At 44.3% G+C, this 22,596-nt stretch overlaps 1 protein-coding gene across 5 annotated transcripts in view; it reads left to right on the forward strand.

Moving 5' to 3' along the window:
- Positions 1-12,599, forward strand: part of dcaf1 (ddb1 and cul4 associated factor 1) — a 55,076-nt gene extending 42,477 nt beyond the window's left edge. For 3 of the 5 annotated variants that reach the window (XM_079896316.1, XM_079896315.1, XM_079896318.1), the window contains 11 exons: positions 1,199-1,417; positions 2,714-2,912; positions 3,736-3,818; positions 3,895-3,979; positions 4,706-4,939; positions 5,926-6,019; positions 7,567-7,671; positions 7,949-8,022; positions 8,607-8,699; positions 9,959-10,250; positions 11,839-12,599. In XM_079896316.1, the coding sequence (XP_079752442.1) occupies positions 1,199-1,417; positions 2,714-2,912; positions 3,736-3,818; positions 3,895-3,979; positions 4,706-4,939; positions 5,926-6,019; positions 7,567-7,671; positions 7,949-8,022; positions 8,607-8,699; positions 9,959-10,250; positions 11,839-11,897 (1,537 nt within the window). In that variant the 3' untranslated portion in view covers positions 11,898-12,599. The remainder of the gene's footprint in view (positions 1-1,198; positions 1,418-2,713; positions 2,913-3,735; positions 3,819-3,894; positions 3,980-4,705; positions 4,940-5,925; positions 6,020-7,566; positions 7,672-7,948; positions 8,023-8,606; positions 8,700-9,958; positions 10,251-11,838) is intronic. The other 2 variants (XM_079896317.1, XM_079896319.1) reach the window with 1 other exon arrangement.
- Positions 12,600-22,596: the final 9,997 nt, after the last annotated feature.

The following is a 22,596-nucleotide window of genomic DNA, read 5'->3' on the forward strand; positions in this document are numbered from 1 at the left end:
CACGCGAAGAGCACCAGAGTATTAATTTCCCAGTAGTCCATAATTGTATCCCTTAAAACTCATCTTTGATCACCAAAATGAAAAAATGTCTTCATGCCTTAAAATATCTTTAATGTAACTCGACACCTTGCCTCATTTAGTATGCGCGGCTCTATGAATATGCAAATGAGCCCCGCCTCCACTCACTCCCTCAGCTCAGAGATCCACTGGTTGACGATCACACGTTGATCTGATTGGTTACAAGGTAGTTTGTGATGTCAGAAACACCAGCGATTTCAAAGTGTGTTTTTGAGACTGTCTTTGGTTCACTGCAGTTTTAAGGAGGAAATACTCAGCAATGCTGTCGACTTATGAATTTACACATGGTTTGTCTTAAAGCTTATTAAAAACACCACATAGACACATAAACAACATTAAAAGCTGGATTTTCACCACAGGGGGACTTTAAATAAAAGCCCTTCTGACATCAGAAACTATTAGGTGATCAGAGTCACAAGACACTAAAGCAATATGTAAAACGATTGGTCGATCCATGGTGTTGATTGTGGCCTAGAAATGGTTTATGTAAGCATAAGGCTCGAGGCTAGTGCTGTATGGTGAATAAGTCACGGCTGAAGGGCGTTGTTCGGCGCACTCATTCTCTCTATTCACATATACACTTATTCTATACTTATTCCCGATACAGCACTAGCCTTGAGTATCTTATTGCTTTTATAAAGTGGTTACCACACAATGCAAATATTAAAGCCAAAAAATATGTTTCAATGCAACTTTCATGAAGTAAAATCACTAAAAGTCTTCCTTCCGCTGGAAAAAATAGTCCCTGACCAGAAACAGCAACAGAAGTTACATTATTTCGCCTTTAGATGGCGGCGAAGACTGTCTATGAGTGAGTCAGTCAGTAGAGAAGACTTTAAAGACTGTTAAGGAGAAGATATCGAAGCGGACATTTAAACAGATATTACGCATATAGGACTGACGATACTCTACTCTATAAGCTTATCAATGAACAACATTAATGAGATCAAACATATGTTTACGTTGCTAAGAGTGTTGTGTAGTGATACATAGAACCGTTGGGTGAAGCGGTCATAGCCGTGTGTTATCGTGAATAAAACACAGCTATTGACCAATCAGAATCAAGGACTGAAACCAACCGTTTTATAAGAATAATGGTGTCATGTGTTGTTGTTTGCAGTATAATAACGGAGTATCTGCGAGAGCAGCACGCGCGCTGCAAGAACCCGGTGACGACGTGTCCCCCCTTCAGCCTGTTCACCCCCCATCAGTGTCCCGAGCCCAAGCAGAGACGCCAGGCGCCCACCAACTTCACCCCGCGACACACTCGCCGGGTCGTGTACCCCAAATACGGCGGAGTGGACGGAGGCTGCTTCGACAGGCATCTCATCTTCAGCAGGTGCGCTTCACTGGGGTTCTGGAGTCAGGCCAGTGGTAGGGCTGGGTATCGGTTCAGATGATTCGATTTCGATTCAATTCTCGATTTCGATTCCCGATTCGACTCAGTGAATATAGATTTAATACAAATCCTATATTTATAAAAAGGAACAGTGAACATAAGTTTACAAGTGCTTAAAGGTGCAGTGTGTAAGTTTAGCAGCATCTAGTGGTGAGGTTGTGAACTGCACCCAACAGAAGTTACGGTGGCCGACAGGAAGTGATGTCGTCGTCTGAGACAGCAGAGAGTAGCCAGTTAAGCAATGAAGTTTCTTTACAAAGATAAATTAAGAAATTTACTTAATAATATTCCCAATAACATATAGTTTTACTGAATTATTGTTACTTATTCATCGTGTCAGTGTTTTATTCGCTGACTTTAGCTCGCTTCTTATCACAAAGAACAACATAGTGACGAAACGCATTTGTCCGCTCAGGGCCACCGTAGAAACATGTCGATGTAAGCAGACCTGCAGTGTGTGTAGAGAGAAACGCCTCATTCTAAGCTAATAAACACACAACGGTTCATCATGTAAGGTCTTTATACAACACTGAAAACACAGTTATGTTTATGAAATTGCATTTCTGTCAACAGATCCTCCTAAATATTACACACTGCACCTTTAATTTATAAAAATAAATGAAGAGCCACAAACCTGTATATTAAACTCTTTTTATTTTAGGTACACTTGGGTACTTTAAAACAGAACCTAACTCTATATTTCAAATGCATACAGTGAATAGACAGGATTTTGATGCAAGATGAAAAATTGATGCTGAAAGTCAGAACAGAATCAGAACAGTCGCATGCCTTGATCAAACAGGATCAGGTTATTTTATGTTTAAGATAAAACCAGCTTAATATCTCTCAGCATTAGCTGTAACACGGAGGCTGCAAGCCGATGAACAGTGGAGGAAAACTAATACTGGCTTCTGGGTGATAGATAGATATGAAAACAAATCTATTCGTGTCCTTTGAAGATCGATTTTGAATCGACCACATTTAAAAAAAAAAACGATTAATCGAAAAATCTATTTCTTTGCCCAGCCCTAATCAGTGGAAAATTTGACACCAAAGCAACTGTGTCCACAGGATATGCTTTTCACATTTGACACTGACTAAAAGATCGAACTTGGGATTTAAGATTTAATATCGGTTTATCAAAATGAGTTAAGTCAGTATTTTAGCCCAGCTCTGGTATCCAAGCTCTTTTCCTCTTGACTTGAAGCTCACCACTGAAATGGTGTGTGTGTGCAGGTTTCGCCCGATCTCGGTGTTCAGGGAGGCTGAGGAGGATGAGAGCGGCTTCATGTGCTGTGCGTTCTCGGCTCGAGAGCGGTTCCTGATGTTGGGCACGTGCACCGGCCAGCTCAAACTCTACAACGTGTTCAGCGGACAAGAGGAGGCCAGCTACAGCTGCCACAGCTCAGCCATCACACACCTCGAGCCCTCCAGAGTAAACACACACACACACACACACACACACACCTGAAGGGGTTTATTCTGGGATAACAACCGGCTGGATGTTCCTTATCCCACTTATTACACGGCTACTTGCCACAAATTAATAATTAGACATGAAATATTGATCTGAGTTGAAATATTTTATTAGCTAAATGCAAAGCTTCCGCGGAGAGAGCAGTTTCAGTGGCGAGATCAAACTAGACGGACATTTAAGAGATACGGTGTACAGTCATAACACTTATTACACAGCATTTCAACACATAAATGATTATGGAGATCAGAGATATTGATTTCAGATTAAACTGTTTTAAAATCTGACCTGTTTGTATCTTATAATCCAACAGTGAACAAAACAATAGTCACAAAATGTATGAAGTCTGTGAGACCGGATGGCATAGTCAAATCAATATTTTGTGTACAGTTACTCAACTGAGTTTTAATATTTTATTAGCTCACCAAACGCAAAACTTCCGCGAGGAAATACCGTTCCTAGTGAGCTTATAGACTCCAGTGACCCGGATGAGCCTGTGTTTCTGTGTTCAGCGGCTGTTATCTGGAAATAATATACCACTGGATGTGTGATTGACCAATCAGATTCAAGCATTCCACAGAGCCGTGTAATAATGTTGTTTAGTTTCCTTGTTAAAATAAGGCTGATACAGAGAATTTAGGCAAATGAAATGATTCATCCACATCTGATGGTGTTTTTCTCTTTGTAAAGATGTAAAGAAATGATGCCAGCTCTGCCTCTCATATCAAAGTACACAGTTGTGATTGTCTGAATGTGTGTGTGTGTGTGTGTGTGTGTGTGTCAGGACGGCTCGCTGCTGTTGACGTCAGCATCTTGGAGTTATCCGTTATCAGCGCTGTGGGGGATGAAGTCTGTGTTCATCATGAAGTGAGTCCTCACGCCCATCAGCTCTCGACTCGTACTCTTCATATGGATTTTAACTGATGAACTCCTCTGTTTCCAGGCATTCATTCCTGGATGATCATTATGTGGAGTTCAGCAAACTCTCTCAGGACAGAGTCATAGGAACAAAAGAGCACATCGCACATGCAAGTCTCCTTCCTAACCAATACCTTTGTCTTTCAGTCACTCAAGTCTCTCCAACATTAGGGAATCATCTCTTATTCAGGGCAGAACTAAATAAAAACATGCAGATTCTAAATGGTGTTTGAAAACTTCTGTATAATATGTGATTAAATTTAGGGATGCTCGATATATCGGGTCACTATATCGGTATCAGCCGATATATGTTCATCTTTAATGTTATCATTATCGGGCCAATAAGAAAATGTATCCGATATATTAAAGCCGATAAATAATGTATTATTTCCTTCAGCTGAGACACTTCAGATGCGCACTGTTCAACATTGGTGGATTTGAGTTCTTTGAAAAATTATTGTAATCATAAAAAAGGAAAATACAGTTCAGTGCAACATATCGGCTCTTTAAATCATAATTGTGTGTCTGGGACATGGATTTTAATGGTGATACTTATGTTTTTGTAATCAGGCTCTCAAAAATGATATAAAAATTTGGATTTAGATTTATCAGTTATCAGCTTTCAAATATAAAATAATTATCGGTATCGGACAAAATGTTCATATCGGTGCGTCCCTGATGTGAAGCTGATAACCAGCTGACAGGGAAATGTTTGCATAACCAAGGAAATACATCGGTATATAATATAAAGAATTATCAGTTATTGGTAAAATGTTCATATATCGGTGCATCCCTAATGACATTATCTCGCTGTGCATCTTTGTGTGTTTCTGCAGATATATGACATCCAGACAGGACAGAAGATCCTGACCCTCAATAACCCCGACCTGGCCAACAACTACAAGCGCAACTGTGCCACGTTTAACCCCACGGACGACCTGGTCCTGAACGACGGCGTCATGTGGGACGTGCGCACATCTCAGGCCATCCACAAGTTCGACAAGTTCAACATGAACATCAGTGGCGTTTTCCATCCCAATGGATTAGAGGTCATCATCAACACCGAGATCGTATGCTTTTCTGCTCAGCGAACCATTGTTTCATTATGAATCTTCTTTTTTTGTTAAAGTCCCCCTGGAGTCAATCATTATTATATCCCTTAAAACTCATCTTTGATCACCACATAAGCGGTTTTTCCTTCATGGCTTAAAATATCTTGAATGTAACTCGACACCCTTCCCTCATTTAGTATGCGCGGCTCTATGAATATGCAAATGAGCCCCGCCTCCACTCACTCACTCAGCTCAGAGATCCACTGGTTGACGATCACACGTTGATCTGATTGGTTACAAGGTAGTTTGTGACGTCAGAAACACCAGCGATTTCAAAGCGTGTTTTTGAGACTGTCTTTGGTTCACTGCAGTTTTAAGGAGGAAATACTCAGCAATGCTGTCGACTTATGAACTTACACATGGTTTGTCTTAAAGCAGATTAAAAACACCACATAGACACATAAACAACATTAAAAGCTGGATTTACACCACAGGGGGACTTTAACTCTCTACAATACGGTTTTAAATCAAATGTTATATCTGTTGACATTAGCTAGTGCACTGTGAGCTAGCATGAACGAACACTGACTGTATTAAGGATTAATTAATACATTTCTTAGTTTAACTAATGCATTAATGTTAATTAATGAGACGTGTCCCACTTTATATTAGGCGCCTTTAACTACTATGTACCAAAATTTAATTATTTGATACAATGCGCTTATGTACATTTATATTTTTTAAATACCTGCATTCTGTAATTACATCTATAATTAACCCTTAAACAAGCAAACCCGTCCTAACCTGAGCTCTACAATACAGCATCAACACAATAAGCGCATTGTAACTAAGTATTGATTTTATTTTTGATTGAAGTGCGCAGTAGTTAAAGACACCAGTAGATCAGGGCCTGTCACTGTAGAAAGGGTTGATTTGGGAAAAGTGTTCCCAGGAAGCGTGTGGATGCTTGAGTGTGGAGTTGTTTGCTTTAACTGGAGCTCCAGTGGGACTTGAGGACGTTTCATCTCCTCCACACTGTGCCAGCGCTGGATCAGTGTCGGATCGTGTTCAACAACAACGGCACCGTCATTTATGGAGGTGAGAGACGACAGTGCACCGCATGCAGATCCTCATTTAATGCAGCCGTCTTATGCTTTATCTCTCTTCAGTCTGCACTCATACCCTCTGGAAGCTGGTCTCCGCCACTGGAGAAAAAATAAAAAAGCTAATTGCCGCTTTTTATCTCACAATTTTGACAATATAACTCGCAATTCTGACTTTATAACTCACAATTCTGACTTCATAACTCACAATTCTGACTTTCTGACTTCATAACTCACAATTCTGACTTTATATCTCACAATTCTGACTTTATAACTCACAATTTTGACACTATAACTCACAATTCTGACTTCATAACTCTCAATTACAAATTTGTCACGCAATTCTGACATAACTAACAATTCTGACTTCATAACTCGCAATTGCAACTTTATATCACAGTATTCTGACTTTTTTTCCCCACAAGTTTATATCACGCTATTCAGAATTGCGAGATGTAAAATCGCAATTGTGAGAGAAAAAGTCGCAATTATTATTCTTGTTCTTCTGTGGCGGGAACAAGCTGCCAGAATTCCCCATGCTGACAAAGCAAAAACTGATTTTTGATGACTTGGCCAATTTATTTAAAGGAAAATGTAAATCCCACATTGACATCAGTGTTCAGACTCAGTTCTGGATGACTTCGGCTTCGGAGATTACAGCCTCAGGTGTTTTTGGGGCGTCTTTTGCAATCCTGGATTCTGGGATTTCTGCTGTTCTTCTCTGCAGATCCTCTCTAATGACTGATGTTCTCCAGTTTCTCCAGAGATATATCTGATAGGGATCAAGTCTGGCCTCTGACTGATCCGGGCTCTTAGTCGTCAATAAACCACTGTTGTGTGTTTGAAGAGCACCTGTGATGCTTTTCTCCATCTTCATCTCCATCTGTGTTTAGTGTGTAATGTTGATGTGTGATCATGAAGAAGCTCCAGCTCTTCTCTATATCAGAGTCAGTGTTCCTGAACTCCTGAAACGCCTCCACTGTAGTCTTGAGTTTCTCCCGGGAACAAACATCACAATATTCCTCATAATAATTAATGCGCAGAATAAAGGGGCGGGGCCTGGTTGAGTTAGTTAGTAGTGTGTTAAACTGGCGGTTAAGGGAAGGGGCGGGACATTTCCCAAACACACTCGAAGCGCTCGACCAATCACAACACACTGCTCCAGCCGACCAATCAGAGCACAGTGTGCTTTTCAGAAAGAGACAGGAAGTAAACAGAGCGTTACTGACAGACTGGGAAGAGAGGAGCCGCAACAATGGAGAATATGAGGAGAATAATCAACATTCAAGCAGGAAAACCTGTTCTAGTAGAGCCTGAGACAACATCAGGAGTGTGTGAAAGAGCAGAATAGGTCAACAAGGTCATGTTCCTGGTGGAATGTGAAATTCATCACATTTGAATGTGTCGTGTTACGAGAGAGTACACACACAATCTGTGTTTATTCTGCAGATATTGAAGTGTAAAGTGCTCTAGAGGAATATGTGTGTGTGTGTTCTCCAGTGTTTCGCTGATGTTCTGAGTGTGTGTGTGTGTGTGTTGCAGCCATGTTACAGGCTGACGATGAGGACGACATGATGGAGCAGCAGATGAAGAGTCCCTTCGGATCCTCCTTCAGGACCTTCGATGCCACGGACTATAAACCCATCGGTATCTTCTTCCTCTGCTCATGAACATCCTTCAGCTTTTACAGGAGAATATGATGTGATCCGTCTGATTAAAATAACATATATGTGTCTTGTTAATGTAAAAGCATTTACAAAAGAGACAACCTGTCAGACGCTGCCCATAGACAGTACTTTGAAAATAACCTAGTCTTTCTGTAATGAGTTTTTTTAAGCTGATGAATAATGATGATAATTGTATTGAATAAAAAAAAAAAGAAGTTTTTGCTAAAATCTTCATGATGGTGTGTTTGCTTTCTCAGCCACCATTGATGTGAAGAGGAACATCTTCGACCTGTGCACAGACACGAAGGACTGCTATCTGGCTGTCATCGAGGTGTGATGCGCATTTGTTCATTTATATACTTTTATATATATATATATATATAGTTGCACCAACTCTAGGACTTATTTACGGATCCAGATTATTATAATTTATTTATTTTTTTTTACAAATTTTGGCATTTCATTAGCCTCATAGCATAATTGCCTAAGTCCTTTTTTTTTAATAGGACGTAGGCAAGTATACTATGAGGCTAACGATTTAAAGAATCTTTTATAGAATTGTACTCATTTTGTACATGTACACTTTTTTTTTTTCTTTTTTTTTTTAAGTTTGTTTTCATTATGTTGTACTTTTATTAAACATTTAACAACATAATATCATATGCATCTGCCATGTAACAGCCGGTGATGCTGATATGGCAATAAACTCAAATACTGCTACTATACCAACTCTGAGTCGTTGTGCTTTTAAAATTAAGATTTGTCTTGTTCGGTTTGATGACAGTGAACAAAATGATCTTTGAAGTGGATTCTACAAAACTACATTCGTACAATTAAATGTCGACTACATCGGCCTCCCATATTTATCTTGTTTGACACTCTCTCTTTTTGTGTGTGTGTGTGTGTGCGCTACAGAATCAGGACTCTATAAACATGGACACTGTGTGTCGTCTGTATGAAGTGGGCCGCCAGAGACTCGCTGAGGAGGAGGAAGATGAGGAAGATCAGGTGAGGCTGATCCACAGATTTCAAAACTCTCCTGTTTTTGTTTTGCTTTCATGCTCTGATTTGCCTTGCATGCACATTAAGGACATAATATTTTATTTAAGAACAATTGTTCCAAAAGTTAATTTCAATAAAAGATGCAATGCTTGATTTGGTTTATATTCGTCCCTCTTGTGGGCGTAGGAGACCATGCAGAACTTTCTCCCTCTGACATTAATTATTGCCTTTAGAATTGGAATATCAATTGAATTTTGCTAATAGTTAAAGGGATAGTTCACCCAAAAATGAAAATTCTGTCAGTAATTACTCTCCCTCATGTTGTTCAACCCCGTAAGACCTTCGTTCATCTTCGGAACACAAATTAAGATATTTTTGATTAAATCTGAGAGTTGTCTCACTCCTCCATAGGCTTCTAAGGCATTATAGCTTGCTGGCCCAGAAAATGTATTAAAGACATCGTTAATATAGTCCAAGTGACTCCAGTGGCTCGATCTTAAGTTTATAAAGCGACGAGAATACTTTTTGTGCGCAAAAACAAACAAAAATAACGACTTTATTCCACTATTTATTTCCTTCTCTCTGGGCCTCGAGTCTTTTCACGTAGTGTAATAGCGTAGCGCGTCTGTGTTACACGTCACCACGTATCACACATGACCAGCGTCGGCCAATAGTGAGCCTACGTGGTGACGTGTAACACAGACGCGCTACGCTATTACACTACGTGAAAAAACTCGAGGCTCAGAGAGAAGGAAATAAATAGTGGAATAAAGTCGTTATTTTTGTTTGTTTTTGCGCACAAAAAGTATTCTCGTCGCTTTATAAACTTAAGATCGAGTCACTTGGACTATATTAACGATGTCTTTAATACATTTTCTGGGCCAGCAAGTTATAATGTCTTAGAAGCCTATGGAGGAGTGAGACAACTCTCAGATTTAATCAAAAATATCTTAATTTGTGTTCCGAAGATGAACGAAGGTCTTACGGGGTTGAACAACATGAGGGGGAGTAATTACTGACAGAATCTTCATTTTTGGGTGAACTAACCCTTTAAGAAAGAAATTCGAATTTATCTTTTCAGCCATTTCGACAGCACTAGTGTGTGTGTGTGTGTGTGTGTGTGTGTGTGTGTATATATATATATATATATATATATACACACACAGCAATGTCGCTTCTCATTTCGACTGAAGTGATGGAGATCTTGTTAAACTTCAGCAGGTTTTGCACAGATCTCACCAGACTCGTTTGTGTGTGTGTTTCAGGAGGAGGATGATCAGGATGAAGACGATGACGATGACTCTGATGATGACATCGATGACATCGACACTGACCCGCTGCTGGCCGAGCTGAACGAGAACAACGGAGAGGAGGATGGAGAGCACGACTTCTCTCCGTCTGACGATGAGGAGGTGGCTCGCCTTCTGGACGAAGAGGCTGATGATGACGATGATGATGATGACGACGACGACGACGATGATGATGATGATGACGATGACGACGATGATGATGATTCTGATGATAACGAGCGAGATGTGGAGCTTGTGCTGGACAACAGTGAGTTTGACAACATTCATCCAGTATTATGATGATGTCAGGGTTCGTACAAGCTGCTTTAAAGGGGTGGTGTAATGCCCTTTCCACAAGATGTAAAATAAGTCTGATGTCCAGAGTGTGTGTGTGTGTGTGAAGTTTTAGCTCAAAATACCCCACAGATATTTTATATAGCATGTTAAAATTGTCACTTTTTGAGGGTGAGCAAAAACACACCGTTGTGTCCCTTTAAATGCAAATGAGCTGCTGCTCCTGGCACAGGGGGCGGAGCTACAATAGCTTGTGTCCTTTTACCTCACACACACATGCACTGAACATTTCAAAAACTTTTAGCCTTTTATGTTCAAACCGGAGTCAGACAATGATGGAGAGACTCGAGAAGAAGTGACAACATGTAGAAGCAACAGGACATTTCTGAATGGTTAGTTGATGAATTTATGAAGCTGATGTGTAGTTAACTTCTAGTCATTGATTAGCATATTCTGTCTTCATAATCTATAAATCGTGTTCTGGGGGCGGGGTTTATGTAAATTCTAGGGTTTGTGATGTCACTAACCCGGGAGGAATGTGGTGTAGTCTCTACCAGCCGTTTGTTGTAGTCCTTAAACAGTGATTTCTGTAAAAGCAAATATCTCCCTTTGCTTTGAACTTTGAGCACTGTAACTTTGCAGATGTTGTTTATGCTCAAACAGCAACATTACACACTAACTAAAGTTAGAAAAGTGAAATCATAATCAACCACCCCTTTAAAGTACTTGAATTTGAAGTCCTGGAAAACCCTTGAAAAAAAGACATGTTTATGAAAAGGTACTTGAAAAGTGCCTGGAATTTCTTTTTACAGCATCTGTACGAACCCTGTTACGACTCCATCCTCTCCAGATTATAGTGTTTTTTTCCCCCCACAAATTAGGATATTGTTAAAAACACTAAGTAAACACTGTAACTGTAATCTGCAAAGTCATTTTGCACTGGAAATCACATTTGCTCAAACAAACACTAATACAAACTAATATAGTACACTGTGAATATGACATAATAAATGACATGACCCGTTTGAACATTGACCAGTCAAATATGTACTTAAAGTTGACTTAAAGTTGACTTAAAGTTGCTCTCTCAAGCTTTGTCCATTACATTTGTTTTATATATGAATTCAAAGACTTCTTTAAATGACATAAATGCATATTTACAGCATAGTGATGGTATTTTTATACAGTATTATAGCACTTTCCTTTTTATTATAAAACTGGACCGTTAAAAATACAAACTGAAATATAGGAGTGATTCTGTGACGCTGTCAAAATAAAAGTCCCACTTCCCAATAATCAGCCAAACAGAAATATGTCTTGATCAGTGCCGATAATTAAAAAATGCCCTATTAAAAAATATATAAAAGCACTATTATTGACAGCTATTGTTAGTTTGCTGAAATGGTTAGTTCGCTATGGAAGTTTGATGGAATAAAAAAGGTAATTGTGATTTTTCTTTATCTAAAAAATTCTGTGTAGTTGTGAGTTTATTTCTCACAGTTCATCATTTCCTGTCAGTTCCTTCAGTTCATCTCTGAAACGTTGTTCTCCTCTTCCCGTAGCAGACAGCTCTGATAACTCGGACCTGGAAGACGACATCATCCTCGCCCTGAACGAGTGACTCTGCAGGAAGTGACATCAGACGAGCTCGACCCGTGCTGTGCCTCAGAGAACACCTGACAGGAAGTCCCGCATCTCGTGTGCTCGTGTGAAGCGAACGTCATTGGTCGGATGTGTGTTTTTGGTAGTAGCGTTTCCTGCTTTGAATGTCCGGTCGCTGTTAAAGAGACCTGGCGTGCGTTAAACCCTTCGCACACGTGTGTGTGTCTGTCTTATGTGCTTCGGTTTGCGTGTGTTTCAGTGTCTGGTGGAGTTCTGGGTAGCTCTGATCCACTGGATGACCTCTGACCTGCCCACCACTCCTCAGGTGACCTCTTTAGTTTAGTCTAAGCGGCTGAAATCGAGTTGCTTAGACGTTTAGCTCGTGCATTTTTTGCTTTTGAAGGGTAGTTTTGTTTGATTTTACACGTCTGACTGATTGGATTGAGACGTTGACTGAGCAATAATTTCCTTTGATCTAAACTCGTGTAAAGACTGAGGCGGCGGCGCCGGGGATCTGCAGTGCTTTAAGAGGAAGTAACCGTTGCATTTCACATGGAAGTGAAACTTTTTTAAGCATCTGTGTACAGCCTTCATTTACTTTATGGTTTAATGTTTTTGTTCATGCCTTTCCAAAAGCAAACCTCTTAAGGCAACATTGTGTACAGAATGTATTAAAAATATTTTTACTATACATGTTATTACAATAAACCAGAGTACATTTGTTTGGTTTTATTTTTGAGTGACATAGCTAAGTGTTATCAAACTCTCAGTTCCCCGTGTGTATGAAGGTAAAATACTGACCTCGAAATGGCATGTTCCGAACCGCATAACCGCACTGGGTTCTTACAGTATTTCCACTTTTTATTTCCATGGAATTACTTTTTATAAAGGACAAATATAATGTACTCACTGAATAAGGTTTCTGATCCAGAGACTGACAGATCCGTCTGTGTCAGCATGTATGAAGTCTACACACACCTCTGTTGTTGAAAACCCTCGTTATAAAGCGCTATTTTATCACCAATTATTGGATTTAATCTTTTTGTCAGCTTGTTTTTTGTCCGATCAGGATTTAAATTGATTGTAGTCCTCATTGATCTGAGCCTCAATGACTTGAGGATAACGTTCATCTCTGTGAAAAAGAAAGCCTGTAATACTCAAAATATTTTGTGTGCGTGCGCGAGTATGCATGTATCCACACATGCACAGGTCCCAGGCCTTTATGTCTGCAAGCCCGTATGTACATATATGAACATGATGAACACACTCCTGAACACTACTTGTTTCTCTGATTTTCTACATTTTTGACTCCGATCAATGAGGCCTACGATCAATCAGTTTCAAAAATAAATACAAAACCTCTCCTAATTTTAAGAAAACAAGTTAATAAAAAGATTAAATCCTTTAAATCTCATTTGTAAAAGCTTAAATAGTCCTCACTTTAGATCAGCTCACTAAAATAGTTAACTGACAACTACTAAATGTTTTATAACTACCTGAATTACAGTAGGAATACATGATGATAAAGCATTTATAGTAACTATTACTAAATGTCTGTATAAAATGATACATAAATGTACATTTAAATAGTTTATTAATCATTTACTTGCACTTTCTAAATGTTCTTATGAACCACTGACAATTCCTAAACTGCTTTGTAAATAATGTAATACTTAATTTAGAAAAAGTATGAAAATACAATTATTAAACATTATAGAAATGCTTAAAAATCAAAGAATACAGCATTTATAGCTATATGTATTTATAAACTGCTTATAAATGTCTAATGCTTTATAAATGATGAATTAATGATTCATAGCATGCAGTTATTATAAAGTGTTACTGCAATTGTTTTGTAGGCGGGTCATTTTTGACTGGGAATACTACAAGTGTTACAATGTGGGGGAAAAAACTCAAAATAATTATTTAAAAAAAAATTGGAAAGTTGTTAGATTATGTAAAGTAAAGTCAGTCAATTTTAGTCCAATGCAATAACATTAACAATCATTTTCGGGTACGGGAAAATCATGAACACAACATAATCGTAAAAAATAATAATAAATGATATATATATATATATATATATATATATATATATATATATATATATATATATATATATATATATATATATATATACACACACAAGTATATACAAGTAAAGATCTTTTCCCAACTTAAATTCATGTAACAAAAAAAAACAAAAAACTAAAGTGACGTATTTGCAAGTGCGCACACACTTATATTACTTTGTTTGGAATTAACTTGTTTCTCCTCTCCTTGTTTCTCCCCTTCTTCTCCTCGTCTCTCCTCTCCTTGTTCCTCCTCTCCTCGTCTCTCCTCTCCTTGTTTCTCCTCTCCTTGTTTCTCCTCTCCTCGTCTCCTCGTCTCTCCTCTCCTTGTTTCTCCTCTCCTCGTCTCCTCGTCTCTCCTCTCCTTGTTTCTCCTCTCCTCGTCTCTCTTCTCTTCCTCTCCTCATCTCCTCATCTCCTCATCTCTCCTCTCCTTGTTTCTCCTCTCCTCATCTCTCCCCGTCTCTCCTCTTCCTCTCCTCGTTTCGCCTCTCCTCGTCTCTCCTCTCCTTGTTTCTCCTCTCCTTGTTTCTCCTCTCCTTGTTTCTCCTCTCCTCGTCTCCTCGTCTCTCCTCTCCTTGTTTCTCCTCTCCTCGTCTCTCCTCTTCCTCTCCTCATCTCCTCATCTCCTCATCTCTCCTCTCCTTGTTTCTCCTCTCCTCATCTCTCCCCGTCTCTCCTCTTCCTCTCCTCGTTTCGCCTCTCCTCGTCTCTCCTCTCCTTGTTTCTCCTCTCCTTGTTTCTCCTCTCCTTGTTTCTCCTCTCCTCGTCTCCTCGTCTCTCCTCTCCTTGTTTCTCCTCTCCTCGTCTCTCCTCTTCCTCTCCTCATCTCCTCATCTCTCCTCTCCTTGTTTCTCCTCTCCTCATCTCTCCTCGTCTCTCCTCTTCCTCTCCTCGTCTCTCCTCTCCTCGTCTCTCCTCTCCTTGTTTCTCCTCTCCTTGTTTCTCCTCTCCTCGTCTCTCCTCTTCCTCTCCTCGTCTCTCCTCTCCTCGTCTCTCCTCTTCCTCTCCTCGTCTCTCCTCTCCTCGTTTCTCCTCTTCCTCTCCTCGTCTCTCCTCTCCTCGTTTCTCCTCTCCTCGTCTCCTCTCCTCGTTTCTCCTCTCCTCGTCTCTCCTCTTCCTCTCCTCGTCTCTCCTCTCCTTGTTTCTCCTCTCCTTTGTTCTCCTCTCCTCATCTCTCCTCTCCTTGTTTCTCCTCTCCTTGTTTCTCCTCTCCTCGTCTCTCCCCGTCTCTCCTCTCCTCGTCTCTCCTCTTCCTCTCCTCGTCTCTCCTCATCTCTCATCTCCTCATCTCTCCTCTCCTTGTTTCTCCTCTCCTTGTTTCTCCTCTCCTCATCTCTCCCCGTCTCTCCTCGTCTCTCCTCTTCCTCTCCTCGTCTCTCCTCATCTCTCATCTCCTCATCTCTCCTCTCCTTGTTTCTCCTCTCCTCATCTCTCCCCGTCTCTCCTCGTCTCTCCTCTTCCTCTCCTCGTTTCGCCTCTCCTCGTCTATCCTCTTCCTCTCCTCGTCTCTCCTCTCCTTGTTTCTCCTCTCCTCGTCTCTCCTCTCCTCGTCTCTTCTCTCCTTGTTTCTCCTCTCCTCGTCTCTCCTCTCCCTCTCCTCTTCCTCTATTCACCTCTCCTCGTCTCTCCTCTCCTTGTTTCTCCTCTCCTCTCCTTGTTTCTCCTCTCCTCTCCCTCTCCTCGTCTCTCCTCTCCTTGTTTCTCCTCTCCTTGTTTCTCCCCTTCCTCTCCTCGTCTCTCCTCTCCTTGTTCCTCCTCTCCTCGTCTCTCCTCTCCTTGTTTCTCCTCTCCTTGTTTCTCCTCGTCTCTCCTCTCCTTATTTCTCCTCTCCTCGTCTCTCCTCTTCCTCTCCTCATCTCTCATCTCCTCATCTCTCCTCTCCTTGTTTCTCCTCTCCTTGTTTCTCCTCTCCTCATCTCTCCCCGTGTCTCCTCTTCCTCTCCTCGTTTCGCCTCTCCTCGTCTCTCCTCTTCCTCTCCTCGTCTCTCCTCTCCTCGTCTCTCCTCTTCCTCTCCTCATCTCCTCATCTCCTCATCTCTCCTCTCCTTGTTTCTCCTCTCCTCATCTCTCCTCGTCTCTCCTCTTCCTCTCCTCGTCTCTCCTCTCCTCGTCTCTCCTCTCCTTGTTTCTCCTCTCCTCATCTCTCCCCGTCTCTCCTCGTCTCTCCTCTTCCTCTCCTCGTTTCGCCTCTCCTCGTCTATCCTCTTCCTCTCCTCGTCTCTCCTCTCCTTGTTTCTCCTCTCCTCGTCTCTCCTCTCCTCGTCTCTTCTCTCCTTGTTTCTCCTCTCCTCGTCTCTCCTCTCCCTCTCCTCTTCCTCTATTCACCTCTCCTCGTCTCTCCTCTCCTTGTTTCTCCTCTCCTCTCCTTGTTTCTCCTCTCCTCTCCCTCTCCTCGTCTCTCCTCTCCTTGTTTCTCCTCTCCTTGTTTCTCCCCTTCCTCTCCTCGTCTCTCCTCTCCTTGTTCCTCCTCTCCTCGTCTCTCCTCTCCTTGTTTCTCCTCTCCTTGTTTCTCCTCGTCTCTCCTCTCCTTATTTCTCCTCTCCTCGTCTCTCCTCTTCCTCTCCTCATCTCTCATCTCCTCATCTCTCCTCTCCTTGTTTCTCCTCTCCTTGTTTCTCCTCTCCTCATCTCTCCCCGTGTCTCCTCTTCCTCTCCTCGTTTCGCCTCTCCTCGTCTCTCCTCTTCCTCTCCTCGTCTCTCCTCTCCTCGTCTCTCCTCTTCCTCTCCTCATCTCCTCATCTCCTCATCTCTCCTCTCCTTGTTTCTCCTCTCCTCATCTCTCCCCGTCTCTCCTCTTCCTCTCCTCGTTTCGCCTCTCCTCGTCTCTCCTCTCCTTGTTTCTCCTCTCCTTGTTTCTCCTCTCCTTGTTTCTCCTCTCCTCGTCTCCTCATCTCTCCTCTCCTTGTTTCTCCTCTCCTCGTCTCTCCTCTTCCTCTCCTCATCTCCTCATCTCCTCATCTCTCCTCTCCTTGTTTCTCCTCTCCTCATCTCTCCTCGTCTCTCCTCTTCCTCTCCTCGTCTCTCCTCTCCTCGTCTCTCCTCTCCTTGTTTCTCCTCTCCTCGTCTCTCCTCTTCCTCTCCTCGTCTCTCCTCTCCTCGTCTCTCCTCTTCCTCTCCTCGTCTCTCCTCTCCTCGTTTCTCCTCTTCCTCTCCTCGTCTCTCCTCTCCTCGTTTCTCCTCTCCTCGTCTCCTCTCCTCGTTTCTCCTCTCCTCGTCTCTCCTCTTCCTCTCCTCGTCTCTCCTCTCCTTGTTTCTCCTCTCCTTTGTTCTCCTCTCCTCATCTCTCCTCTCCTTGTTTCTCCTCTCCTTGTTTCTCCTCTCCTCGTCTCTCCCCGTCTCTCCTCTCCTCGTCTCTCCTCTTCCTCTCCTCGTCTCTCCTCATCTCTCATCTCCTCATCTCTCCTCTCCTTGTTTCTCCTCTCCTTGTTTCTCCTCTCCTCATCTCTCCCCGTCTCTCCTCGTCTCTCCTCTTCCTCTCCTCGTCTCTCCTCATCTCTCATCTCCTCATCTCTCCTCTCCTTGTTTCTCCTCTCCTCATCTCTCCCCGTCTCTCCTCGTCTCTCCTCTTCCTCTCCTCGTTTCGCCTCTCCTCGTCTATCCTCTTCCTCTCCTCGTCTCTCCTCTCCTTGTTTCTCCTCTCCTCGTCTCTCCTCTCCTCGTCTCTTCTCTCCTTGTTTCTCCTCTCCTCGTCTCTCCTCTCCCTCTCCTCTTCCTCTATTCACCTCTCCTCGTCTCTCCTCTCCTTGTTTCTCCTCTCCCTCTCCTCGTCTCTCCTCTCCTTGTTTCTCCTCTCCTTGTTTCTCCCCTTCCTCTCCTCGTCTCTCCTCTCCTTGTTCCTCCTCTCCTCGTCTCTCCTCTCCTTGTTTCTCCTCTCCTTGTTTCTCCTCGTCTCTCCTCTCCTTGTTTCTCCTCTCCTCGTCTCTCCTCTCCTCTCCTCGTCTCTTCTCTCCTTGTTTCTCCTCTCCTCGTCTCTCCTCTCCCTCTCCTCTTCCTCTATTCATCTCTCCTCTCCTCGTCTCTCCTCTCCTTGTTTCTCCTCTCCTCGTCTCTCCTCTTCCTCTCCTCGTTTCTCCTCTTCCTCTCCTCGTCTCTCCTCTCCTCGTTTCTCCTCTCCTCGTCTCCTCTCCTCGTTTCTCCTCTCCTCGTCTCTCCTCTTCCTCTCCTCGTCTCTCCTCTCCTTGTTTCTCCTCTCCTTTTTTCTCCTCTCCTTGTTTCTCCTCTCCTCGTCTCTCCTCTTCCTCTCCTCGTCTCTCCTCATCTCTCATCTCCTCATCTCTCCTCTCCTTGTTTCTCCTCTCCTTGTTTCTCCTCTCCTCATCTCTCCCCGTCTCTCCTCGTCTCTCCTTTTCCTCTCCTCGTTTCGCCTCTCCTCTCCTCGTCTCTCCTCTCCTCGTCTCTCCTCTCCTTGTTTCTCCTCTCCTCGTCTCTCCTCTCCTCGTCTCTTCTCTCCTTGTTTCTCCTCTCCTCGTCTCTCCTCTCCCTCTCCTCTTCCTCTATTCATCTCTCCTCTCCTCGTCTCTCCTCTCCTTGTTTCTCCTCTCCTCGTCTCTCCTCTTCCTCTCCTCGTCTCTCCTCTCCTCGTTTCTCCTCTCCTCGTCTCCTCTCCTCGTTTCTCCTCTCCTCGTCTCTCCTCTCCTCGTCTCTCCTCTTCCTCTCCTCGTCTCTCCTCTTCCTCTCCTCGTCTCTCCTCTCCTTGTTTCTCCTCTCCTTTTTTCTCCTCTCCTCATCTCTCCTCTCCTTGTTTCGTCTCTCCCCGTCTCTCCTTGTCTCTCCTCTCCTTGTTTCTCCTCTCCTCGTCTCTCATCTCCTCATCTCTCCTCTCCTTTTTTCTCCTCTCTCTCCTCTCCCTCTTCTCTCCTCGTCTCTCCTCTCCCTCTCCTCTCCTCGTCTCTCCTCTACTTGTTTCTCCTCTCCTCGTCTCTCCTCTTCCTCTCCTCGTCTCTCCTCTCCTTGTTTCTCCTCTCTCTCTTCTCCCTCGTCTCTCCTCTCCTCGTCTCTTCTCTCCTTGTTTCTCCTCTCCTCGTCTCTCCTCTCCCTCTCCTCTTCCTCTCCTCGTCTCTCCTCTCCTCGTCTCTCCTCTCCTTGTTTCTCCTCTCCTCGTCTCTCCTCTTCCTCTCCTCGTCTCTCCTCTCCTCGTTTCTCCTCTCCTCGTCTCCTCTCCTCGTTTCTCCTCTCCTCGTCTCTCCTCTCCTCGTCTCTCCTCTTCCTCTCCTCGTCTCTCCTCTTCCTCTCCTCGTCTCTCCTCTCCTTGTTTCTCCTCTCCTTTTTTCTCCTCTCCTCATCTCTCCTCTCCTTGTTTCGTCTCTCCCCGTCTCTCCTTGTCTCTCCTCTCCTTGTTTCTCCTCTCCTCGTCTCTCATCTCCTCATCTCTCCTCTCCTTTTTTCTCCTCTCTCTCCTCTCCCTCTTCTCTCCTCGTCTCTCCTCTCCCTCTCCTCTCCTCGTCTCTCCTCTACTTGTTTCTCCTCTCCTCGTCTCTCCTCTTCCTCTCCTCGTCTCTCCTCTCCTTGTTTCTCCTCTCTCTCTTCTCCCTCTTCTCTCCTCTCCTCGTCTCTTCTCTCCTTGTTTCTCCTCTCCTCGTCTCTTCTCTCCTTGTTTCTCCTCTCCCTCTTCTCTTCTCTCCTCTCCCTCTTCTCTCCTCTCCCTCTTCTCTTCTCTCCTCGTCTCTCCTCTCTTTGTCTCTCCTCGTCTCTCCTCTCCCTCTCCTCATCTCTCCTCTCCTTTTTTCTTCTCTCCTCTCCTCGTCTCCCCTCCTTGTTTCTCCTCTCCTCTCCTTGTCTCTCCTTTCCCTCTTCTCTCCTCACCCTCTTCTCTACTCGTCTCTTCTCTCCTCTCCCTCTTCTCTCCTCTCATCATCTCTCCTCTCCCTCTCCTCTCCTTGTTTCTCCTCTCCTTGTTTCTCCTCTCCTTGTTTCTCCTCTCATACAACATACAAGGTACATACAACAGTGGGCAAGAGCAAAAATAAAAACAAATGTGACAAACAGTCTAAAAACTAGCCCTGTTGAGGTACTAAAATTAGCACCAACTTCTCTCACTAACTGTTGGAGACCGAATTTTCTCATGTTCAAGCAGCATTAAGAACTTTTGCATTAAGCTCAAAACCACTCTCTGTTCCCCTGCCTCACTTCTGAACACTCTTAAATGCATAAGTTAATTGGAACATACCATTTTCTGTAAAACTAACTCTTGTCTCTCTATACATTTCAGCAAGTTCCCTCAATGATAGTTAAGACAGAGATTTTAAAAACAACCAATAAAAACAACATACAGGAAGGAGAAAAACAAATATTTTCATCTGCACAACTGATATTTCCGAAATTAGTTAAAATGAGTATTTCCCCACCGCCCAGGGTGTGCACATAGAGGTTAGGCCCACTCTTCTAACAACAGGAAATAAAACAGCAAAAACCCACATGAACAATTATAACATGCATAATATAAAGAACAATAAGGATACAATTTTGAGGGATGGAGAAGCAACACTGGCTCTCCATCACCCTCTCCTCGTCTCTCCTCTTCTTGTTTCTCCTCTACCTCTTCCCCCCTCTCCTCTTCATGTTTCTCCTCTCCCCTCCCTTGTCTCTCCTCTCGTTTATCCTTTCCTCTCCTCTTCTCTCCTTGTCTCTCCCTCTACTCTCATCGTCTCTCCTTGTCTCTCCCTCTCCTCGTCTCTCCTCTCCTTATCCTCTCCCCTCCATCCCCTCCTCTCCCCATCTCTCCTCTCCTCCTCGTCTCTCCCCTCCCATCCTCTCCTCCTCGTTACTCCTCTCTCCATCTCTCCTCTCTTTTCCTCTCCTAGTCTCTCCTCCTCATTTCTCCTCTCCCCTCCCATCCTCTCCACTCCTCCTCATCTCTCCTCTCTCTCCCCATCTCTCCTCCCTTTTTATCTCCTAGTCTCTTCTCTCCCCTCCTGTCCTGTCCTCTCCTCCTCGTCTTTCCTCCTTGTTTATCCACCCCTCCCGTCCTCTCCTCTCTCAATCTCTCCTCTCCCCATCTCTCCTCCCTTTTCCTCTCCTAATCTCTCCCCTCCCGTCCTCTGCTCTCCTCCTCGTTTCTCCTCTCGTCCTCTCCATTCCTCGTCTCTCTTCTCCTCTCCTAGTCTCTCCTCTCATCTCTCCCATCCTTTCATCTCTCCTCCCCTCCCATCCTCTGCTCTCTCCCTCATTTCTCCTCTCCCCTCCCATCCTCTCCAATTCCCCTTGTCTCTCTTCTCCTCTCCTAGTCTCTCTCATCTCTCCTCTCCTTTCATCTCTCCCATCCTCTCCTTTCATCTCTCCCCTCCTCTGCTCTCCCCCTCATCTCTCCTCCCCTCCCCTCCCCTCCCATCCTCTGCTCTCCCCCTCATCTCTCCTCTCCCATCCTCTGCTCTCCCCTCATCTATCTTCTCCCCTCCCATCCTCTGCTCTTCCCCTCCCCTCCCCCCTCCCATCCTCTGCTCTCCTCCTCATCTCTCCCCTCCCATCCTTTGCTCTCCCCCTAATCTCTCCTCTCCCCTCCCCTCCCATCCTCTGCTCTTCCCCTCTCCCCTCCCATCCTCTGCTCTTCCCCTCTCCCCTCCCCCTCCCATCCTCTGCTCTCCTCGTCATCTTGCCCCCTCATCCTCTGCTCTCCCCCTCATCTCTCCCCTCCCACCCTCTGCTCTCCTCCTCATCTCTCCCCTCCCACCCTCTGCTCTCCTCTCCCATCCTCTGCTCTCCTCCTCATCTCTCCTCTCCTCTCCCATCCTCTGCTCTCCTCCTCATCTCTCCCCTCCCACCCTCTGCTCTCCTCTCCCCTCCCATCCTCTGCTCTCCTCCTCGTCTCTCCCCTCCCATCCTCTGCTCTCCTCCTCGTCTCTCCCCTCCCATCCTCTGCTCTCCTCCTCGTCTCTCTCCTCCCATCCTCTGCTCTCCTCCTCGTCTCTCCCCTCCCATCCTCTGCTCTCCTCCTCATCTCTCCCCTCCCACCCTCTGCTCTCCTCTCCCATCCTCTGCTCTCCTCCTCATCTCTCCTCTCCTCTCCCATCCTCTGCTCTCCTCCTCATCTCTCCCCTCCCACCCTCTGCTCTCCTCTCCCCTCCCATCCTCTGCTCTCCTCCTCGTCTCTCCCCTCCCATCCTCTGCTCTCCTCCTCGTCTCTCCCCTCCCATCCTCTGCTCTCCTCCTCGTCTCTCTCCTCCCATCCTCTGCTCTCCTCCTCGTCTCTCCCCTCCCATCCTCTGCTCTCCTCCTTGTCTCTCCTCTCCCCTCCCATCCTCTCCTCGTCTCTCCTCCTCGTTTCTCCTCTCCCCTCCCATCCTCTCCTTTTCTCTCCTTTCCTCTCCTCTCCTACTCGTCTCTCTCTTCTCCCATCCCCTCCCCTCCTCTCCTCTCCTCTCCTCTCCTCATCTCATCTCTCCTCTCTGTTTGTATCCAGCTTGTGGGTGTGTATGATGTGTGTATGATCTGTGACTCTGCGTCTCATTGGCTCCACTGAACGATGCACTCGTGAAACAGGAAACAGTTGCATTACATAATCTCACATGCTGATGCCAGGGGCGCTTCGGAAGGCCCCGCACCTCTTTCTGTCCGTGCGCCATCAGACGTGTCAAAGCATCTTACTTTAACAACCTCTTTACCAGCTTGAATTTTAATTCACTTTTTCCATCTATTGAAATCAGCCTA

Source organism: Squalius cephalus, assembly GCF_949319135.1.
Source record: "Squalius cephalus genome assembly, chromosome: 16".
Lineage (NCBI taxonomy): Eukaryota > Metazoa > Chordata > Actinopteri > Cypriniformes > Leuciscidae > Squalius > Squalius cephalus.